The sequence below is a fragment of the Hyalella azteca genome, unplaced genomic scaffold (assembly GCF_000764305.2).
Source record: "Hyalella azteca isolate HAZT.00-mixed unplaced genomic scaffold, Hazt_2.0.2 contig10505, whole genome shotgun sequence".
Classification (NCBI taxonomy): Eukaryota; Metazoa; Arthropoda; class Malacostraca; order Amphipoda; family Hyalellidae; genus Hyalella; species Hyalella azteca.
The window spans coordinates 2,965-27,954 of record NW_025940543.1 but is presented as its reverse complement, the minus strand read 5'-3'; the positions used below and the strand labels follow the sequence as shown (position 1 = coordinate 27,954).

Here is a 24,990-nt window from a genome sequence, read left to right as displayed (position 1 = left end):
GGTCTTGATTATTTTTCTTCAACTCGTAATCCAGTTATTTGGTCAACTCGTAATCCAAGAGGTGGTTTATAAAGTACAAGTTGACGCAAATGAGTTCCTGAATTGGAATCTGGTACGTCATCCTAATTTTTTGTGGATTAAATGACTCAGAGCTGAAGCTACCTAATCCTCGGCTTGGATATACAGTATCTTATCAGCATGTATTTATATGCTACTACTCGTATAATCCACAAGGCGATAAGTACCCTACTAAAATGCGATGTAATGTAATGTGTGTATTGTAATATCTTTTATAGCGTACTGATTAAATCTGAACGAAAATCAAATAGTTTGCTTGGTTTAACTCATATTCTTCATATGTAAAATACAAGGTGAAGTTGAAATGATTTCCACAGTAAGTTATTCAGGATTGGAAGGAAATTCACTTCTCACTGCACTACAAAACTTTCTGTAAAATCATAAAGAATACAATAATAATGATAAATACGCATAATAAAATACGCTTCTGGTTATTAACAAGAATAAATATAAACATGTATATATGAAATTGTGAAGCAGCTGACCATTGTGCTAGAAATGATTGCCAATGTCGTATGTAGATTAAGAGTTTAAAATAGTTGTTATAATTATTCTTCAATTAAAAAAATAATTAGACTATGATGCAGAAGTTTATTAAATCAAAGAAACATGTTATTAATCTTTTGTTTATCAGCCATGCCGGAGCTCCAAGTTTCCGGAAAGAGAATTGATTATATGTATTTTTTACGTAAATGCCTAGCAATAAAGCAGGGCTAATGCCCTCACGTGATTGATTGATAACGGCGATAACACGTGCATAGAAGCTGCAGTGTTGGCTCTGACTTGGTGGCGAGGAGTGTTGGTAGTGCAATCTTTTATGTGATGATATTCTTTTCACACTAAGATATCTAAGGATACATATTAATTCTCGACTTTTCGAGAGCTCTTAAGTTAGAAATGCAATGGCTCACAAGACATACATTAACTTTTGATGTCCCGAAAATGCAGATAAAAGTGATATTAGAAGATATTGATAACTTTAAGTGACTCAAGAGAAAATCCAGTAATAATGTTTGATAAACTTGCCTTTACATTAATTGTATTGTCGCTTACATCGAACATCTACGTAAGTACTATATTTAATGTCCAATTGTAAATGTAAATGCTTTGGGTGTCTTAAAAAATTAATAATGAAAGAACAATACCAGTAAACTATTGCTCAATAAATGAAAGGAGAATATGATAAATTGAGAAGATAGTTTATAAGTACTTATAATGAATGCATTCTTTCAAGTATATATTTCAAGCTTCTGTTTCTATTCTGCTGGCTGATTCATGATTGCGACTGTTCCTGTAGGAAAAAATCTGGTAGTTTCCATTAATCCAATCATAGCCGTAAGTTATCGTAATTATAGCATTTTGAATCGAAATATTACCTGTGTGGAACCGATTTGAATTCTCTTTGATTCAAAATAATACTAATACCAACTGACGTCACGTGCGTTGCAGGCTGAGGTCAGCAAATTGGAATCATTACGTCGCTGCGATGATAAATTCCCGTCAGCCAGCACCTCGTGTGATGATCAACATCGACCAGGTGAATAACTTGGCTGTGGAATGGAGTGATCATATGGAGTGGTCAATATCATATACTTTGCTTTTCAATTACTTGCTGCAATATTGGCCCCAGCAATGACGTGCTGTAGGAATTTCTTATCGGCAATATACAATTCAATCACGTCAATCACAGTGCTTCAATGTAGTAAGCAATGAGTGATATTTGGAAGAAGCTCACCGAGACTCTCAAGACAATAAATGACATAACTTGCACTTCTACCTTCCGAGGGTTATTCGACACGAGATTCCCTAATTTAAGATAATTTTTGAGCCAGTTTAAGAAATGTTCGTTAACATGAATGTTGGTTGAGAATGTGGACATGAATGAATAATTTATTTCATTTCATTTTCGGTATATCTACTTTTTTATTATTAATTTTGCTATATTTAACTCAATATTTAGGTGTCAAACTCAGCCTTAATGAAATAAATTGGTCATCATATAATATGTGTCACTGTTCCTTTCTTTATTTTATAAGCATATCATATTCACTCACATCAAAATTTCAGCTAGAATAAATATCCCCCCTTGCAGTGCCCACCCAAAGCGCCTTGTTCCTCCGGCGGGAGCGCGCCGTCCTCCCCTGGGGCGCCGTCTGGTGCGGCTACAGCCTCCGGCCCTGGACGCCTGGAGCCTCCGCTGTGGCGCTGGACAGCCTCAAGCTGCTGGAGTGCAAACTTTCCCTCCTGCCAGCGTGTGTGAAGTACAGCGTTGAAGTGGCGTTCTTCATGGGAGATGGGAGACTACAGAACAATTATTCAAAGCCAAGAACTGGAAATGGTGAGTGCGTCTCCGACCTTCAGTTGAATCTTAGTTGTCTAATGTGTTTGACTAAGACACTAAAGAGTAGGAACTCGTGAGTTGAACGACGAAGCGATGCGTAATGCGAACACCGAGCTCGTCGTTATTTATTTATATTTATCACTGACAATTACTGATGTCTTGATGTACCTTTCATATATGTTAAGAAGCATTATCGTAAATAAATGGGAAACCAAATGTTACGACCAGTTTAACTAGAAGTCAAATTTTTCGTGCTGTAAAACGGAGATTTACATAGTTCATCGTTGCTGACTATTTTATTCAAAATCGGATAAATCTGTTGATGCATCAGCTTCATTTTCCTTGATAAATGCCAGGAAATGGTGTAAAAAATATAGATCAGGACTCACTGCAGTGAGTGACAATGAGCGCATTTTCTCACGTCCGTCCGTCCTTGAACAGACGGGCCTTATTTGCGCCTTATTTTCCATAAATGAGAAAATGCGCTAAAAAGATTCTAAAATAACCAGATGAGAGCACGAGGAGCGAAAAATTTTACTTTCTGCTTGGTCGATTGCCGATGAGATCGACGGCTTTTGGCCGTCGAACGTTGAAATTCAAGTTAGGGTCATTTATGAGAAAGAATTTTCGTCATCATCGATGAGTCTATTTATACTATTTGAAAAAATTTGCCTTTCCATTGATATCTGTTCCATCAATTTAAAAAAAACTATAGTAGGTAGTAACTATACATCTTCTTGTAATAATATCCGACGACAACATTATCTTTAATTCGCGATCATAAAATGCATTATAACGCAAGAACGTCGTGACTGAATCATGTGATATGCTTCCACCATAAAAGCATGTCACGCAATGTTGTAACGAATTTCCAGCAAAATCGTGTGCTGATGAAAATTAACTTCTACTTAAGCTCGAATTGATTATAATCCTCATGCTTGCGGTTAGGCAATTTATAAAAATCGTCTATTTTTTCTCACTGCGACGGCTCTTAATTCGAGCGATTGGATAGCGAATCGATGGATTCTGTAGTTCACCTGTAGCCAAATAGACAACCGTAGCCACCTATTTGATACTACGCATTTACAATATACTGGGTTAAATGCATACAATGTTATTGTAAACAAATTTTTGAGCTCAAATGAAACTTGAAATTTGCATGCGTATATTTCAATCAATCTTGCAATCTCTTGGTTTTATTTTAAGCCGCCGAATCCTTTTATATTCTGCAAAGGTTATTATTCTTGATTTTCTGATAACTACATTTTCATTACCTGAATGAACCTAATCGTTATTTCATACACTATTCCGATCAAATTTCAAGAGTTGTCGGAAATTGGAGAAAAGTCCGAGATAAACCAGTCGCAATAGCTCGTATTTTCCCTGTTTTACTTTTGTGAAAGACTCCAGAGGCACAATGAAAAAAATAAGTTTCATTGAAGCTTCTAATAGCTGGTTTACTGCCTTGAACCCTAAATATACCGCATCATGAGTAACTTTATTAATTATGTAACAGACATTAATATTTGAGTTTCAGTCACTTCCTTATCGGGAGTCGAGAAGCTACGTGCGGTGTCCGTGGAGTTTAGCGCTGTGTCGGTGCAGTGGCTGCCGCCAGAGCTGCCGTGTGAACGTGTCGAATACAACATCTCCTACGCTGCCCATCCTTTCAACTCAACCATTGACGCAGTAAAAACATCCATTACAACAACACAATTGAATTACAACATCAGCACATCACCCAGAACTACTTACACAATATGCGTCATTGCTGTTTCTGATGATTACGCCAGTCAAGAGAACTGCATCGAGCAAACCACACCTGAAATCGGTTAGCAACTTATTGTTATTCTCACTGACTTATGTGATGAATTGGTCGAAAAGACAGCCAAATTACAATTCTGTACTAGACGATGAAATTATTGTATATATTGTATTAGTATATATTAATTCCCCATTCAGGGATTTATTTTTTTTTGTCAGCTCTGAAGGCTCCCGAGAATCTGACCCTGGTGTCAGCTATGGCCACCTCGCTGACAGTCAGCTGGATGCCTCCATCTAAGCAAGCTCATTACGTCAGCAAATACGAAGTTTCCAGCTTTGTCTGCAGCGCAAGTCATAACGCGACCAATAACTCCGTGAAAATATCAGACACTAACGCCAGCAACGACGCTATAATAAGCAGCAGCGCGAATAATGAGTCACAAATTTCCCCTACTAATCACGCCAGCAATAACGCTGAAACCAACAACACTGAAAGCATCAACACCAGAAAAAATGTCAGCTTCAGAGAAAGTTCGGAGGAACAGTTCGTCATCGTCTACAAAACAAAATCAAATTTCACGTCTGAGGCGCTGAGCGTTAATTTGACGGGGCTTTCGCCAGGGACAAAATACTGCATCACCGTACGGGTGAGCTTAACCGTAAATACTGCATCACCGTACGCCCCCCCCCCTGCCATAAAAATTGTTAATGCTAGTAGGGGCGTTATTGTTGTTTATTGAATAATGTTTCTGCCTTCATACTTCCTTTCGATATCTCATTTTGTTTGATTGAATTTAAAACTACTGGAAATAATGGTTTCCTGAATAAAAAATGGCCAAGCAAGGCTGCTCGTAATCTATGTTTGGGCAGTGGTGATTCATGCTAATATTTTTATTACACTTGATGAGGCGTTTAACATAGTTTTGTGGACAATATTTTATGCCAACATTTCCAGGGTGTTACGTCTTCTTCAAAAAAAGGCGCGGAAGCCGTTAAAGTTTTCCAAACCGACGAAGAAAACATTTTAAGTGAAGACAATCATATTATTGCGATTATTTGCGGCTGTGGCGCGGTGGCTCTCATCGTTATCATCGCTATCTTTGTGAAGAAAAAAAGACGTCCAAAAAAACCGTGGGTACAAATATTAAATAAAAATATGACACTTAGTTATATATATTTGCATCTTTCAGTACAAAATTACGAGCCATCTTTTAATTACAATTGAATAATAAGCAATATTCGAGCACTGGAGTTCTATCCCTTATGAAATTTGTAGACAGTGCATCTGACAACGGTGGATAATTTTGCATATCTGAAGAAAGTTATGGTTTTGAATTTTTACTCATGTGATGAAATGAATGTGACATTTATCAATGTGTGTTATGAAAGATCTAACATTTATCGCTACTTCAGGCAGTAGTTGTTTCTCGAGAGGATTCGGGAATTAAAATGAACAAATAACCCCTCTTTCCATCCGCATATATGATGACAGTTCATAAAACTTCTTTATACAAAATAGAAATCACCATAATAATGCATATTCAAATAAATTAAAATAGCGTTTTTTAAGGATCCATTAAAATCTTGCACCGACATTAAAAACCTACAATGCTTTTAACTCATTTTAAATTCATATAAATTCTTTTCTTAGCTTTATAAATTCTTGTCAAACCGCAGAATTATACATAATTAACATGAAGCAAGTTCGATAAGGCAATGAAATTTTGTTCTACATTTCAGGATTCATTACAAATAAGTAATTTTGCAATAAAAATTTAGACCTAGAATATTATTACTTTCATCCCAGGGAGCAGCGCGAGGAGATGTACTTTCAACAACTCATGACGAAATGCGGGCCGCAGAAATTAGGAGTAAGTATATTGAATTTAATATATTCACAAGGAAAATTTATTAAAATGATTTATCAGTGATAGACATGGAATAATTTATATTGCATCTGACGTATTGGTACGTTATAGGTAAATAACGTTGAATATGGTATTTGCACGATCTAAATATTGAAATGGATTTAATTTGATATTGATTAATTTCAAGGATTACGCTTTGAAGTTCAAGTATGAATAATAAACGCAATTATGAATAAAGGCCGCAAGATTATTTCTGACGCACAATCATGCGCACCGGAATCGTAATCACACTTGTTCAATCATAGCGTTCAATAGTAAAACTACTTTTAAATTTATTTGAAATTGGCTTTTTTGGATCAAAGTTTGAACACAATCGTAGCCTTACAAATGTGACTGACGTTGCATGTTGTGAGCTCAGAATTGTGAGGATATGTTTATTGCTTTCTTTTCAGATATTACACAAATAATTTCAGAGATTATTAAACGTTTAGGTATGTACATAAAGCCATAATGATTATTTATCTTATTTTCATAGATTTTAAAAGTAAAGAAAACACCAAGCAAATTCACCATATCGATATTGAAAACGTTTCGGAGTCCAGCTCCATCATCAGTTCGAAAAACTAAAAATTAATAAAATATGATTATATGATAATACGATTTTATTCATTGTTAGTTTTCGAACTGATGATGGAGCTGGACTCCGAAACGTTTTCAATATCGATATGGTGTATTTGTTTGGTGTTTTCTTTGCCTTCAAATTCGTTGTGAACTTGCGATATAAGCAGACTGATAATATAAGTACTTATCTTATTTTTATTTATTTATCATTACTCTATAATATGTAAAATCATCTTCCCTATATAATAACGATAATAATGATTATTATATCATAATATCATAATCGCCATAATATCATAATTATCAAACTAAATTAAAGTTTCGCGATACAGAAAATAATGGAGAAAGAGCTTCTCAGGAATGAATTTGCAGAACTCCAGAAAAACTCGCCAAGAAAATCTACGGAGGTTGCCTGCAGCCCTGAAAACAAGGCCAAAAACAGACGCGGCTTAAGTAAACCTTGTGGGTAACTAAATATAAACGCGCTAGCATCTGATTATAAATAATCTCATATGTCTCGAATAATCTCGTATGTCTCAAATAATCTCATATAATCTTATCAACCTACATGCATCCATAAAATTTGGGTGCGAGTAAGTTGAACTGTGCCAAGTCATTAAATTTATAAAGGCTGCTAGGGCGTAGCAACGTTACGTGTCTTGTAAAGATTTTACAGGAACCTAAGATTTTATTCTTAGTGATATATAATAATGACATGATGCTAAAGTAATAAATTCCATCATCATAACTAAGTAATACTGTTATGAAAAAATAATTAACTATTTTCTTTGACTCGTCGGTTATTCATTAATTGTAGTGTATTTAGGAGAAAAGGTTTGAACAACTTGATTTTAACACAAAAATGTCTTAGAGAAGCTCAAGACAAATGTAAAAAATAATGGATTTTGATATTTTATTGTTTGAAAGAATAAATTACAAACACACTTTAGATTCTGCTAAAAATAGGATTTTTTTGCCAATCCCTGCTGTGCTCTGTCCAATTATTGTCCTGACAACGATTTATTTGATTTTCATCTGATTTGACTGGACTCGCACTCACTGATTTGATAAGATTTTACTTTTATAAGCACCAATTAATTTGATTGCAACTTAAATAATTGCGCAACAGAAGATTACGTTCCTATGTGACATTTCTAATCAAAATTATGTAGCATAATTGACACTTACGACCAGTAAAAAGTTGTCACAAATGCCCATGACCTACAATATCCAATCAAAATTGAAGATTATAAAATAAACCTTGATCTGATGTTACATTTCAATTCTAATTATTTTTAAGTGTAAGTTAATAAAATAATCTAATATCTCCTAATAAATCTAATAAAATAATAACAATAATCTAATATCTCCTAATGAACATATTATCCACGTTGCAGTCGACGAAACCCGAGTTACGTTAACGGATGGCGTGGCGCTGCACGACTCCGACTACATCAACGCCAGCTTCATTCCTGTGAGTTCGCTTGCCGTGAACCAATTAAAAATATTCATGACTTATATAATTATTTTCCATATTAATAAAAAAGTTGCTTCGTTTCTTATCCTCTATTTAACAGTCGGAATACTCGGTTAGACAATTATCCCGGAGTGGAGGTAGATATTCATACATATTCTTTGTAAGATTACAGCAGATTTCGACTAAACAAGACTTTCGCGAAATACTCTAACCGTTTTCGGTAGGTTATTATTATTCAGTAGGAATAAACTAATAATGAATGTATTTTTTTATTTGAAATATCATAAATGAAATGGAAATTTTTTCTATTCCACGAGCAATGAGTTCAAATTTCATATCTCAAAATAAATTCTATAACCTATAGTTATAGACAAAAATTTTTTTTAAATTTAATATTTTTAACGCGTCTTTCAACAAAAATACGGAAAATATGTATGAAAAATATGAAATTTACGGCACGCTTTTCTTCTTAGATGATAAATTCAAAATATTTTACATAAACAAATTCTGTAATTTAACACTGACTCATAAATGTCATGGTCAAGTATTGGTATAAAAATTTATATTCATTTACATGATTAAAAATATTAGCGACGGTGAAATAATATTATATACTAAAAATTTCAAAACCGATCATGTAAACTAGTAAACCTTTGTTCCACGAATCAACTCTTTTGTCCAGTATAAATATTTTTAGAATTACTAATAATTATGAAGAGGGCACCTAAATTAATATTCTGATCACTCATCACAATCGATATGATTTCGTCCTAATTTTTAACCACTATCTCCTCATTGAATGTACTTTACTCCAGAACATCAGGTCTCCGAACCTGACGTTCATCGCGGCACAGAGCCCCACTGAGAGAACCACCGTCGCCTTCTGGCAGATGATCTGGCAGCAGAGCGTCAACCAGATAATCATGATCACTGAATGTTATGACGGACATAAGGTTTGTTCCATGTTTACGACGGAGATGAATTTTAATTATTAAAGAATTTTACGAGGAAAACAAGGTTGACTTAATATCACTGATTTATTTTGGTTTTCTTTGAGCTCTTTCATTTATTCTTTTTTTCTGTGGCAATTAAGTTTTTGCGCAAATCTCAATAATAGAATAACTGAAAATATTTTATTTCAAAGTAAACGCATAAATTATCTCAGAATATTCCGAGAGGGAATTTTATAAACTATATTTACACAGCTTTTCGAAGCGCCCATTTTATCAAGTTTTAAATACTCACCAAAGCTGATACAATATTTCCATTTCAAATTATCAGCTTTCCAATCACCTGGTAATATTTTTCACAGGTTCATTTATTAACTTATACCGTTTAAAAAAAACGATGTATCCCACTTAAAATTGACGGATGTATCCTATGTACAGGAATTATGTGCTCCCTACTTTCCTACTTCATATAATCCCGAAATGCGATATCCCCCCTTCACTATACGACTTGTTCAAGAGGAACAACGAGTGGAGCAAGTGTGGGTGGAGAGAAGCTTGGCCATCACATACGTGAGTAATACACTTGTATTGGTGTACAAACATTGTTTGAATATATGTTATCTCATTATATATAACGGTGATTACCGACTACAAGTGTCATCAAATTGATTTTGTTAATAAAGGTAATAAAATATGTTACGGTATCTCCGTCGACTATAAGTGTCCATATAAGTTACAACAGAAAATGAAGACATTTGTAATGGGGATTTCAACACATGAAAATAATTAAATTTCAGGGTTTCTCATCACCATTGATAATAATTAATACGCCAATCATTAACTCACAATTTAGTGTGTCTCGTTCCTATTAACTGTATTTAATTCCATCAATTTAAATTGATGACGTCACTTACAAGTGTACAATTAATGCTAAGTAATTAATCAATTATTTCAAACTAATAACTAAAATTTATTAAATAATTTTCTGATAGGAATCATCCACAAGACTGCTGAAGCATTTCCAGTTCATCAACTGGCCCCCGAACCGCAGACAGGTTTTGGGGCGTCCTGGAGAAATGCTTGTGCTGCAATACGAGGGACAGACTCTCCTGCAGCCCAACGGACAGTTCATGCCAGCCAGTGGACATATTATATCGCAGTCTGAAGGACAATGTACGTCGTCTGTTGGACGGAAGAGTCAGGTTTTCAACGATCAACAGCTGCCGTCTGTTGAGGAATTCTGTTGCTTTTTGCACGCTGTGAGAAAAGATGTCAACACAGATCGCAACACCACAGTTGTACACTGCGAGTAAGTACAGACAAGGAAGGTAAGAAATCTGCGATGATTTAGAGAGAGTTTTAAAGTTTTCGCCATTGACCACACATATTTTATCGCGAGTTTAGTGAAAATAAAAGACATTTTAACAAAAAAACGTTTTAATGTGATATGGCGGCCTTCCAGTAGTGATGAAGAAAGTTAAAAAGGCTTGATATCAATTAATTGAATCACATTTACAGTTGCTGGCACTCTATCACAACTAATACTAAATAATAATAGCATCCAATAATAATAACTATCCAATCCAATCCAATAATATCCAATCCAATCCAATCCAATCCAATAATAATAACCAAATCCATAACATCTACTAAATAATAACATCCTTAATACTCGAATCATTTCTTTTCATCAACGAAATTACGCGGAGTCCTTAATATTCATCTGTGTAAATATTGACCTTAATGAACAATATTTTATCCGCGACCGTTAATAATGGCTGTATACGTATGACGATGCTCATACATTACCATTCATCCATCCATTCACCTATGTAAATAATGACATAAATCCTTAATAATGACAGCACGGGCGCGGGTCGCACAGGCGTGTTCCTGGCCCTGTGGAGCGTCCAGTTGACGGCCGAACATTACGCGTCGGAGATCAACCTGGTCAAAATATTGAGGGAAATTAGGGAGTGTCGGGCAGACATGGTCCAGGACGAGGTGAGTGGCAGATGTTCTTAGGGAGTGTCGGGCAGACATGGTCCAGGACGAGGTGAGTGGTCATTGTCCAGGACGAGGTGAGTGGCAGATGTTCTTAGGGAGTGTCGGGCAGACATGGTCCTGGACGAGGTGAGTGGCAGATGTTCTTATTAATTTTGAACTGGAATGAAAACTATTATTTTTATCGATTCTGTAGCCTATATCTAAAGCTTTATTCTTCATGTATGGCAAATTTTCTTAATTTAGTTAGGATAAATAGTTAATATTCTTCATACTACTTGTGGTGTTTACTGTAATAGAATATTTATTATTAGAAACACTATAAAATGAGAAAAACAAAAATCATTAAAATGGTGCCACGTGATTATGCAAAATATATTCATAGATCGTTTTATTAATGATGGTTTCGCCATATTAAAAAGGTGAGCACCACGAAGTTGAGTTTCATTGTCAAAGTGAGCTTACAATGGATTGTCGTCTTCCCTAGAGTATATGTCCGATAGACACAAATATATATTGCTAATGTCTTATTGAAATGAAATGTCGCATTGACGATTTCATAAATAGATATTTTGATCCAATTTTCGTTCGTCACGATGACTTTTTAATGAGCAATTATAAGTTAGAACCATTTTGTATGAAGGTTAATCAGACAATATGAATTTCATTTGAAAGTGTTCAACATATAATTTTTTTAATTTGTTCCACAGTTACTCTACTAAAATTCTATTAAAATTTGTGAATTCTAAACTTGATCAGGCAGTTTTAGTTTGACTAATACTTAGGAGACTCCATTTCTCTTGATGAACCTTATATTTTTGTTTGAATTTACCTAAATTTCTTTATGAGATATCAATCGCTACATAATCTTTATTTCATTTCGTAATGAAATAGTGGCGATTTATAGTTGTGTAACATCAATTTGTAATAAATAATAATAATTTATCTTGATATTCAATGTTACAAAATTCAGACTGCCAATGTAAGAACACATGAAACAGTATTGCATAACTTCACTTCTTATTATTCTCCCACAGGACCAGTTCATCTTCTGGCACAAGTGCTGTCGCTTTTACCTCACGAGCGATGGCGGTGACGGTGGGTTATGTCTTCTTTTTCTTATCTATGCCTGACAAATAATTAATTTACGCAATAATTTACCGAGGAGAAATGAATCGTATCTCAAAAAATATAAGTATTAGCAGCCTTTAACACAAATGTTAATAATACACAATAGCATACGATATACGAATGTTCACAACAATGGCTATACAATATTTGTCTGGTCAGAACGATGAAATATCAATCAAATTAACTAGATTGTGAAAAGATCTCAAATATTATTTCGCCAAAGTGCAATAGTCCCATTTCAGTCGTCAGTTAGGGAATATCATCAAACACTGTTATCTAGCATATAAATTGAAAATGAAATAATACATTTGGTATTCTTTTATATATCATACAGTGTCAGTTGCTAAACAACATTAAATTTTTACGAGCAATTATAGCTTGAATAGGGTTTATGCAATAGAAACACGCAATCTGCTTATATATTTATTTACACCCCTCTATTCTAATTTTACATAATTCCCTTATGACCGAGACATACTTCTTACACTTTCTCATTTATTCCACCACAGAACTTAACTCCACAACACCAGCTTCACGATGTTCCTATGGAGCAGACACCGGATACCAAATGCAGCAGTTGTTATGATCTGAGATGACGCGATCAAGTTTTTTTCTTGAGGAACGAAATAATTAATTTATGGACATCTCCAGCGTTTCAGTGTCGATGAAATAGGAACGTCCATTTCCACAACAATTTCTAGTTTGTTTAGTTTCTTCTGTAATTTACTCGTTTCAAGCACATGGAGCATATATTGATTTTCATTATTGGCGTTGGATTTTCGCACTAATGATCATGTTCTAAGCATAGTAATTTCTGAAGTGACCGACAATTAACAGTGACCGGTAATCGTGATTATGATATTTCATATTCTAAATTAATCTATTAAATATATGTATTTCAATGACTTTAGTGACCGGCAACTATCTTCAACCATTCTCTTTACTCCAAAGCAATGAACAATTTTCGATTGTACAATGTCCTTCATTCATTGCACAATGCCAACTACTCCACTCGATCACTAAATTGTAAATTCAGTGCAAAATTTAGTGTAGCGAAATATAAAAAGAACATCTTGGAATGCGACACTCAAATCAGAATAAATATTCGATAGATGTAACATAAACAACTGTAGATGTGTTCATATGGTATCAATTTATTTTATTATATTTTCAGGTATCAAGGTATCAATTTATATCATTAATTTATGTTTATATTAAGTTATCATTAGTTTATGATTATATGAATTTCATAGTTTTATTTACTTTAGTGATTTCCTTTGCTGATCATTACCTGATATGATTGAAGACATGTTATTAACGAGCTGAACATGGATCAGTTCATATATGAACGTTGCAAGTAAGTCAGTTCAATGATTAACCCAAACATGGACATTCATTTCCTTCCTGATATATTTTGGATCCGAAATTCTCATGTTATTCGTTGGAAAAGAGTTGTAAACAACATTATCTGCATTTATGAAATTCGCTAGTTAGAGGTTGGTACCATTTAGTGAGACATGATAATCACGTATATCGTAACAACTATAATACAGTTTTTCTCTAATATTTTCCGGTATTGGGATTGTGAAAAAATCTTAAAATTCCGGTTTTAATAGTAAAATCTATTAAACATATTTCATTTCTATTACATAAACTTACAATTTATTCCTTCTATTGAACTCATTCAATTAAAAGAAATTCAGCACGTAAAATGAATTTATATATTTCACATAAAATAGGAAATTTTTAATACCATATTGAAGTTAATTTAGATTTTCTTCGATTTGTAACAATCGCCAAGACGATACTCGCATATTCAGGACAGAACACCAGAATTATATTTCAAAGAATCCAACACTCAGGGTAAGTAGTGAACGATCCTCAATTTAGACGCATAATAATTCAATTTATTGGACATCAACAAGACATTGTAGCCTTAAAACTTATTTAGAGGTTATGAAGGCGTTGTTTTTGTCTGGTAATTCTTCATAATTATATTATTAGAATAATGATGATATATTATATATATTTCATTTTTATATGACTAATAAAAATGTATAATATGTTCTATCCTGTTGTTTATAATAATAACAGAATGAGGCAAAGTTTGAGTGCAGTCTTTTTGGTCGCCACACTGCAGGAAGCGTTTTACCTCTTATATGCAAAAATATCGGTCATCTTGAGCAGCCGAGCAACTACAGGAGCATCGTTAGACCAGTATTAGATGTTGAGTCAAATTTTCGTTTTCAGAAAATTCTCAAAAAATATTACAGCATAGCCTGTATTGCATACTGATATTGAACACCTCAGCACCTAGATTAAGGTTTGGTTCTCATGTTAGATATGGTTCCCCTCAACTTGAACTTTCAGAAAATCCATTTATCATATATTATATCCATAAAATAGTTGACAGTTATAAAAATTGAAATATATAATCCTCTTCCTGGAATATGAATTATTGTAACTCTAATTGCAATCGCTCCTGAGGTTCAAAATAACAAAAAAAAGCTTTATTTTCATGAGTTTCATGAAACTAAATTTAGTTTCATGAAACTAAATTTAGTTTCATGAAATTAATTTCTATAGGAAATTAATTATTCAAACTGGCACCTTATAAAAGAAATATTGAAAAATTCATAGGCATAGCGAATCGGAATCGCTGTATGTTTGATGAGATAAAGGCACCCAAAATGAATTAATTTATTTAATTAATTTTTTAATTTTAAAAAACAGTTCCTGTTTTTTAAATATAATGTTAGGTCTTGTTTAGGTTTTATGTCTGTCTTAGAACTTTGATATAATAATTTGATTTTATTCATTTTTAGTTTTTTTGAACTGATGACGGAGCTGGACTCCGAAACGTTTTCAATATCGATAAGGTGAACTGGCGACATAAGCAGACTGATAATATAAGTACATTGGGGGGAAATAAATATTCGTACACTTGAAAAATCGTATTTTAATGTATGTAAGTACACAAACTTAACAGGAAAAGTGATTTAAATTATTAAGTGAACATGTTGCATTGTTTTTTGTTGCATTGAGATTTAATTTCTTTTGATAGTATTTTTGAATACTATGCGTCTCTATACATAATTTAAATCACTTTTCCTGTTAAGTTTGTGTACTTACATACATTAAAATGCGATTTTTCAAGTGTACGAATATTTATTTCCCCCCACTGTATCTATAGTTCTTTATATATAGAGTATCCGATAAAAAAAACAGTTCTTTTTCTGATATCATCGGATATTATGAATAGAATTAAACCCATTTAGCGTTTTTTCAATATCACTCCACGATGAAACAACGGTGCCTTGATATATGGAACAGGCTGCATACTATCAGTGACAAGTAGATCAGCCCCTGATTATCGTGCTTGAGATAACACGTCCGATAACCTTACGATGCAGTCAGCGTTAGTATCTTAGCCATACGTGCTCCAGGAAGGTGATTTGTTGGATGAATTAATCCACGAAGCTAATTAAAATCTCAATAATTTGATGCTTCTGTGTAATTAATAGTGGTAGGATACCAAAATATTCACAATTAATATTTCAAGTTTATGTCGATGTTTAGGAATTATAGCCAATTCTATGTATAGTTTTGTTTAATTAAGTGGAGCGTCTGGGAAAAAAATTTATCTACGGATGGTTCACTTTGAAACTGGTACAGATATGTAGAACAGAAACCTAGGACTTTTTTGTTCGTGGAATTTGCTCGAAAAAAGGAATGAAACCGTGAAATTCATAGAAAACGGCAAAAGAGGGTAAAAATCTCCTCATTCAATTAGCGTGCTAAAACATCTAGAGACATATCATTTGATTCGTAAACCTGTATATCTAGCGATCAACCGGTCATTTTTACAATTTTATTAATGATTTTTTTTCTGATTTCTTCAATTTCCACCCCCCCCATTCACCGTTTTTCAATATATAATTCACACTATAACGAATTCAAAAAAAGTGATCGGCTGAACTCTAGATATTTTTTACGAATCGAATGGTGTATCATTCAATGCTGGAGCGTGAAAATCACAGGAGGTGATAGATTGTAAAGATCGCTTATTCGGAAATTTTATTTTTCAGAGTAGCCAAATATGTAATCAAGCCAAATCAAATTGCTTGCTTATCAAGCCAAAAAATTGCTTGATATTGTAGCCCAAGAATTCCCATTGCCAATTAGTCGCATTTAGAGTACAGCACGCGTCGTTATACGTATTCTTGTCCAGTTTAATTTGAATAATAAGCTATAGATGTGACTTTTTTATATTTTATAAATATATTTATGTATAAAAATGTTAATTTCGTATAGTTCAAACCGGCCGAACGCTAAAAACGTTGCATGTACATCCGTGCTATATATATGCTTTCTTGAACGCGCTTCGTTTGTTGCTTTCAAACGAGTGCAAACACTTTGAAATTACCGCGAATAACGATCTATAGATATAATTTCATAAAGGAAAATTTGTAAATATCGTTGAAATGGTCTTTTATGCAAGTTCAAAACAGCCTTACGCAAAAACTATTGCATGTAAATCCATGGTATTAATATTGTCGAACGCGTCCTGTTTGTAGCTTTCAAACGAGTGAAAGCACTTTAAACTCAGCGAGAATAATGATCTATAAATACAGATGTATTCAAAAAAACTCTGACATATTGTTAAAAAATTTCCATTTTATATATTTTTGGAATATCTTTATGTACAACTAGAGCACACACATACATGCGGTTTGCTGTGTGAGACGCGCCTTTTCAGCAGCTACAAAATGAGCGAAGAAAACGGAAAAGCCAATATTATCGACTTTTTTAACCAGACCCTCTCCTTATCCTACTCAGTCTTGCAAAAATATATACAACAATGATTTCAGGGTTGCTACGATAATAGCGAAAAAATATATATCCAACAATTTTTTTTAGCAAAAATTTAGTTGTATCGAAAAAGTTATTTCCATCAAGTATCCATTGCTTTTATGTATAGAACAACTGTTATAAGTAAAAAAACGAAATATACATGACTCACTCATTTGATTTTGCATTTTTCACTGCAAGTGGGATGAACTCGGTCATGTAAACATTGCATATAGGAGTTGTATATAATGCACTAGAATTGAAATATTACAGACGCTTTTACAAAAACTTTTGTTATGTTACCTAAATGCTTACTGATCCTGTTCTTTATTTCACCACCTGCGAATTTATTACAAGCATTTTCAATGAATCTATCTCTCTCATGGTTTTTTTCTTCCCTTGAACTTATAGTTAACAGAGTCAATGACTTTTTTCCCGTCTCTTACCCGATGTGATGCAGCTGTACTTAACACTCGCCTTCATTTACTTGGTGCTGCAGGTGAGTCAAAGTTATGATAGAATACTCAGAATTTAATTGTTAGCGTCTCATCATGACGTTAGTTATATTACCTCGACGCCGCAAATCATCATAATGAGTTTCTCAAACGGTATGGGTGGAAACTTATATCGGACGAACTTCTTTCGTTCTGTGGAAAGATGAACAATTTGCCAGTTACTGGATCACTGTGCGACCCCGTTGCGGGGTATCACCCAATTTTATCAATATAATCTGACGCATAAATGATGGGGTTAACGCTTCTCAGTCCAATTTCAGTTTCCTCGGCTCTCTGTGAGCTTATTAAAGCTAATCGTTCTTATTATCAGAAGACAACTTAAATTTAACATCGGGTATAAAAATCGGGTATAAATCGGGTAAATCGGGTATAATTCACGAACTTTGATAGTATTCGATTGATTATAGTTGCCTTCTTTTATTTTTTGAACTAATAATTTTAGGTTCTTAGGGAAGCATACTTCAGGTATAATAATAGTAATCATAGGTTTGTGAGCTAGGATGCATACGAACGTAGCATTGGAAAGAATGTTGAATTTCATAATCGTCCCACACGCAACAAACTATTTACTTACTAAAACTATTTGCGGATAGTTTTAGTAAGTAGTAAGTTTTTAGTAGTAAGCGGATTGATTTCTTCGAAATGAAAATATCTAGGTCCGTCAGGTGTTGAGTGCTATTTAAACAAACTTTACAAATACTTCACACTCCCAATTGCAGAGAATAGCTTTGCCGTCTCGTAGGGACTTCAGTTTAGAGCAATCTCATTTATTGAATTGTGGTATTCATTTCGCTTACGCTTCATCGGACTCACTTGGGATTTTTTAAACTTATTACAGGCGTTTATTTTCGAAAAAACAGATCTCCGTTTAGAGATTTACATTTGATTCTAGTTTGAAGGTATGAACTCTCTTGACTTCATTTCACAAGGAAAACATCCACGGCAGAAGAAAATTTTGGAGATTTTTCTACTTGCACTCATTTATGTGTCTTTTCTTTTCATTAGATAAATGTTATAAGGACTTTATTTGTTTTAACGTAATAATGAAAACTTTAATGACTTGATCAATAAACATTAATCCTCTTAATTAATGCTTTTCCCTGCACGAAAATCCTTCAGGACGCTGAGTGATCCTGAAGGATTTTCAGTCAATCTTTCAGGATCCTAAAATCCGTGAACATTAGCGTTCACGGTTTTTAAACTCGCGTATATATATATGTGCAGGAAGCATCCATCCAATGACCTGCATTTTATACATTTTCGAACAGAAACTCCCTCTGTAAATCAGCTTGTCTTAGATCCTGGTCATGCCAGATATATAATTTGGTTCTTTTCTCAACCGAAATTTTTTCTTAATTTGAGCTTTTAGCTGAATTTAGCTGAAAATTAAGAAGTAGTCATTGTCGGTGACTCACTGTGTGCGAATTTTATTTTGTACATTTTGAAATGATTTAATCTCAACAGTATTTTAGAGTTAACAAAATTTCAGGTTATTTTACAACTGAAACAGTTCATCATTTTTCAGCTGACAGCCTATTCACTTATTATACAGTTAACAGAATTATTTTGATATTATGATGGCAAGTTCTAACTGCCGGCAGCCCTTTTGTTTATTTCACAGCTGACTGCATTCTTTATTTTTATTGTTGACTGCATTTATGATTATCCTACAATATTTTACAGCTGATTCATGGCGGGCACGTCGCATCCAGTAACAGCTGCCGGGAGGAAAATTTTGCAGGTGAAAAGACATCTTCAATGGCATTAATTTAAGTTTTAAGTAAATGGATTATTTTTATTAGAATGAAATTTAACATTTTTTATTTATATTATCTAATTCAATATCAATTGGTTTCAATGTTAAAAAGTTTCAATCCGTGAGATAGATATTAACAAAGTTTTACACAGGTAAAAATATTATATTCAATACACATCACAACACCTAGGATGATGACGTAATATTGTCAGTAGAAACGTTCGACATATTCTATAGTAAATAATAGAGAACGATTTTCTGATAACTGAATAATCATACATCATAGAAATGGTTATGGAAACAATGAATATTTATAATGAAATTCATTTTTAAACTATAACGGAAACCTTCCCTACGCATGGATCGCATAATATATGTGGAATGAACAAATATTTTGATTACCAAAATATGCCGAAATTTTCCAGAAATCTCCCGGGGCTGCAATTTATCGCACTGCTTAATAGTTCAGACAAAAATTCATCCAGTGAAACACTCGGAAATTGGAAACATGGATGAATTTTGTGGATACTCCTACAACACCATGAGTGACACACAGATCCCTCCTCACAAAAGTTACTCAGAAATGCAAGAAAGAATTAAGAACTTGCCATCTTGCAGTGAATACGATGAGATCGTAGCGTTGTTTTATCCCAACGGAAGCGTGGCGGCTAGGCCATTAACAGAGAGGCATGAAGTCGCTGCATCTAAAGGTGAGTGAAAATGTGATCTTTTTAACTAAAGTTTTGACGAATGTACGTTTTTAGATACGCAATTTTGTTCAAGTTATTTAGTTTACGAATTAAACGTGACCAACGAATTAAAAAGTTATTTTTTTCGAATTTCAAATATAAAATTTAATAAAAATATTAGTGTGCATAAATAATTACTTATCGATATAAGCAAAAATTCATATTAAATTACTAATTTAATATGAATGGTTGTTTGTTATTTATATGAGAGATTTTACTGATGTTTGATTATAATCAAATAAAACTTAGTTGACACAAGTACGAAGCAAATCGGAAATTAAATTAATGTGTGCTTTTTTTGGTGATACTCAAATAAAACATGAAACTTTTAACAATACTTTTACCAAAACTTGGACATATTCTCAACCATTCATAACAAAATAACTCAATTTTCGAACGTAGCAAAGTTTTACGCGATTGTGTTGGCCGGTTTTAAGGTTGATATTGCTTAATATCATCGCATTGCCATGCTAATTATAAGTCAGTTTTTTTGTCAAAATAATTGATTTGGAAGTCAATTATTCTCCAACACATATATAATCATATAATCAACAATTATCGTTATTCGATCGAAAGTTCTAACTTTCAACATTGTTTCTTCAACATAAGCACAATACAGAGCGCTTTATTCATTCAGCAAAAAGAACCATTCCTTTATGACACACCGTTATGATATATACATTCGACATATAAACATTAAAGCACATAATGTTTTTTCCACAGCAGAACCGCCCGTTAAAAACCTGACCGTCACAATTGACAATCGTGACGTCCTGATCGCTTGGGAGCCTCCAGTTTCGCTATGCCCGATAACCTCCTACAAGATTTCCATCACCTACACCGACCCGTCAACATTCCCTGATCACCACAAGGAAATTGTTCACTTGAACGCCTCATTGCAAGATCACCAATACCGCATCAGCGCCGCGCGTGCCGACGCGCTGTATCATGTATGCGTGGCAGCTGAAATAAATCTTTCAGTGAGCGCTGAACAATCCTGCGTAAGAGTTAAAACTCCTGGTAAAGGTGGGACTTTTTTGTTAAAATCACCAGATAATTCAATAGCGCGAAGAAGCCAAAAAAATATAACCCATCAGATATTTTTAAACTCATTTGATGTTGAAAAAACTTTTCTTAACGTTATTTCTACGAAACTCACTCGCAAGCAAGTTGTTCTAACGTCATTTGCCTGGTGGCAAAGCTGTTGAAGATGTACTTTGAGAATATTTTCCATCATATATGTTAAATATCGTCGGCAATTGTACATTATTATTTATTGGTTATTATTATTGACGGAGCATTGGAGTAAGCAGAAAGTTTTTAAAATGAAACATAAAAATTCGGGGAGCAAACTTATCACGTGCGTTCTAATCGGAATTCTCTTTATATTTACAAATCAAAATAAAAGTCTGCTGCATAGGGTGCAGAAATAAAATTACATCTACATATTATAATTACTCAAACTAAATCTAGACGAAAAATTATGTTCTTATTATCACTAGTCAAATCAAACATCTTAGAAAATAATCATGTTCATTTCATCACTAGTTTATTTAAATGACTTACAGAGAAAATTTGTTATTACCATCACATACAGGTCTGAGTAAATTTAGAGAATGAATTAGCTTTACTATTACCATCCCATTAAAATTTCGGAGATATTATTATGTTCATACTATGGCTAATGTAATTCAATATAGAGAAGATTTATGTTCACACGAACGCTAGTCATATTGAATGTTTAGAGAATTGTTATTTCCACACAATCAATAGTCACACTAAATATCTAAGGAATTATGTATGTTCACTTTCCTTGTATTGCGTAACTATGATGGCAAATTTTTTTCCAGCGCTGCCAGCGCCACGGGACTTGAGGCTACTGAACAGCTCCAGCACATCCCTGAATGTGGCGTGGCAACCACCAGACGACATAAGTTCGGATGAGGAATTGGATTCTAATACGTACCTGGGAAGACGGGAAATCAAAATATCGAACTTCGAGATTGCAGTGCAAGATAATACTACGTCAAATGCTCCAGTTCTTACATTTTCATTACCAGGAGACTTCAAGACATTTATTGTCGAGCAGCTGAAGCCTGAGACGCAATATCATATTGCTGTTAGGGTAAGAAATTCTACTCGTGCTGTGGTTGGGATTCAAAGATTAACTTTCCGATGGAAGATTTACTTGAATTAAATTCAATTTAACCTATACATGTAAAAGTTATAGTGATCACAATGGATTAATTCGATGGTACTCGTTGGTAGCTTTGACACGAATGAAGTTAGACCTTCCTTAATCACGTTAGACCTTCCATAACTCAATAATCAGTTTCCAGTGAAATGTTAGAGATTATTGAATGTTTTTCACAAACAAGCTTGTAGCGCAGTGGTAGCGGCCCTGACATGAGAATAGCTATCCTTTGAGCCTTGGGAAGCCCCGTTCACTAACATGTTGATGCCTGTGGCTGATGTAGCGTGATGGGTGTCGAAGGCGGTGCATCAGCATGGTTTTTCGTAATGCCTCCCCTTCATCTTACGGTTTTGAGAAGAGTGATTTAGGTTTCTTGCAGATTCGATTGGCTATGAGATTATAATTTTTTCTATGTTTTTTAAAAAATTGTAAGGCATTTTCTGATAAATTACAGAAACGATAGGAGATATTTCTGAGCACCTCATTGAATGTTCAAACTAAATATTGCGATCGTAAACTTAGCGTAAACTTTAAAAAACTTCAAATTGACCGTCGTATTGTGTATTAAATCTATGACCTGTGAACTAAATGAATACAAGTATTGAATTAAATTTAAAATAAAGTTATGACACTTTATTCGCAAATTATAATTATTTTAATATACAATTAAGAAAAACTTTGCCTGTTGCAAATAGAAAGTAATTTATAATCATTATCCACTCAGGCCAACTACGAAGAAGGAATGGGACCTTTCACTGGCAAAATTTTTTCGACTGGACCGAGGGAAGATTCCACACCAAGTGAACATACAGACATCGCAGTCAGTCCTGCTGCTGTTCAGTCTAACATCGATGAAGATAATTCTCGTGACAAAACAGGAGAGAATTCCGACTGTGGAACAGGAGATATGAATCCAGGAACGCTCCTCATTTTGACTCTAGTTGTAGCCTCAATGTTCAAATTAGTAGAAAATCCCTTTTCATTGATTTGAATTTTCTGATATTTCATACCCAATCTATACAAAACTTCGAAACTTCAAATCTAATTTGAAACCTCCGAGCATTCCACTTAGCAAATAATAGAAGTGAACTGCATTAGTCAGAACCCGATGTGATCGAGGTTCATTCTTGCGCATCTAAATTGCATAACGCTTAATTTGGTTGGCTAGCGGACAATAATTCATTTCTTTAGTTAAACTTAAATCATAGAAAAGCCTTTAAAATCGATATGTAATTGTAGCCTAGTTTATTGTTCACAATGTAATAATTTTAGTTGTGGTTAGCTATTGAATGAATTTATCATTTTTTCGAAATGACAATGATAAAAGACTGCCAAAATAAATGTAATAGCGAACATATTTTTGTCAAGAAAGAGTATTACGAAAAAATTTTATATTTTAGCTTCTGAACTCACAATGTCTCACCACAATTACTGAACAATTTTTAGATCTCATTACAATCATGGAAGATATTATTATTTTTATTAGTCGTCAATCATAGCTATATTTATCGAATTAATAAATTTGAAAAATAATTGATATTAATCAATCAAATCAGTAGTAATTACATATGTATTTTGAAATATTTAAATCCCCCTAGAGAAATATCTGGAGCAATAGGAAGTAAGAAAGTGTTGATGAGTAGTAAATGATTTTTGTCAAATCCTTCATTTTAAAATTAAATGCTCAATATAAACTCGTGGCGCGGGGTATGTCATGAATTTGTGTGTTTTTCTCGTAACTGCAGTTTAGGTTGAGATTTATCCTGTGATTTTACCTAAAGTAATTATTATTCATAAATCACTATAAGTTGAACAAGTTTCATTAAATTTAATTACTCACTTGATGAAAATTTTAGAGTGATTTTTAATAATAATAAAAATAAGTGATTTTTAATAATAACGACAAAAATGCGTTTAAAAACTAATCTGAATTTGTAAGTTATAATGACTTCGAGAAACATCATTTTCCAAGAATCGGTATTATTGTCTGTGTAAACGCTGTAGAATGAAATAGAAAATAATAATAAACTGTTTGTAATAAAAAGAAAATTTTTCATTACTATTACCAGAAAAATTTACTCATATTAAATTGCATTGATGTTAATATGAATTTGGTAATAACGAATAACATGGGAAATAATAATAAACAATTTGCAATAATAACAACTTTTGTCATTACTATTACCTGAAAATCTTGCTTATATTAAATTTCATTGATGTAAATATGAATGTGGTAATTATAATTTTGATGATAATATATCAATACTACACTGGAAGTTGTAGTTTTCATTATTTGATCAAAATGGAACATTCTTTATGAGTCGCGCTGCGTAATGATGATCTAATATATTAATATATAATATTTTTTACATTGCAATGAATCGCGCTCTAATGAACGCCATGAAAGAGTGGTTCAATACAGCCATTTGTGATCCACGTTTCCTCATTCTATAATAAGCTTAGCCTCGGAATATGCTGAATTTTAGGCATTGAATAATGAAACGAGTAACAGTTAAATTAACAAATTAAAGGAGGTTCGGCACACCTATACAGCTCAGCTAACAGAAAAATCGCTTGTAATTAAGCTTTCACAGGTGAACTATGAGTGTAAACGTCAATATTATAGGAGTGAAATACTATTTATACTATACTATACTATACTATACTATTCTATACTATACTATACTATAC

The 24,990-nt window shown here is 33.4% G+C and overlaps 2 protein-coding genes across 3 annotated transcripts; both read left to right on the top strand.

Annotated features, from left to right (window-relative positions):
* Nucleotides 1–862: 862 nt before the first annotated feature.
* Nucleotides 863–13,411, top strand: LOC108664808 (receptor-type tyrosine-protein phosphatase H). Its single transcript, XM_047882456.1, has 15 exons — nt 863–1,144; nt 1,528–1,615; nt 2,171–2,416; nt 3,957–4,250; nt 4,403–4,830; nt 5,139–5,314; nt 5,991–6,054; nt 7,005–7,134; nt 8,070–8,146; nt 8,965–9,102; nt 9,538–9,669; nt 10,092–10,408; nt 10,965–11,103; nt 12,141–12,201; nt 12,744–13,411. The coding sequence occupies exons 1-15, from the start codon at nt 1,088–1,090 to the stop codon at nt 12,818–12,820; spliced, it is 2,424 nt and encodes an 807-aa protein (XP_047738412.1). The 5' UTR covers nt 863–1,087; the 3' UTR covers nt 12,821–13,411.
* A 4,085-nt stretch (nt 13,412–17,496) lies between these two features.
* On the top strand, nt 17,497–24,108 carry LOC108664809 (receptor-type tyrosine-protein phosphatase delta). 2 transcript variants are annotated; one of them, XM_018151505.2, is made up of 6 exons: nt 17,497–17,584; nt 19,284–19,341; nt 19,782–20,066; nt 20,832–21,131; nt 21,956–22,230; nt 23,024–24,108. In XM_018151505.2, exons 1-6 carry the CDS (start codon nt 17,540–17,542, stop codon nt 23,288–23,290), a joined length of 1,230 nt encoding a protein of 409 aa, XP_018006994.1. In that variant the 5' UTR covers nt 17,497–17,539; the 3' UTR covers nt 23,291–24,108. The 2 variants fall into 2 exon arrangements, with proteins under 2 accessions (XP_018006994.1, XP_018006993.1); XM_018151504.2 differs by having other exon boundaries at nt 20,829–21,131.
* The last annotated feature ends 882 nt before the right edge of the window (nt 24,109–24,990 follow it).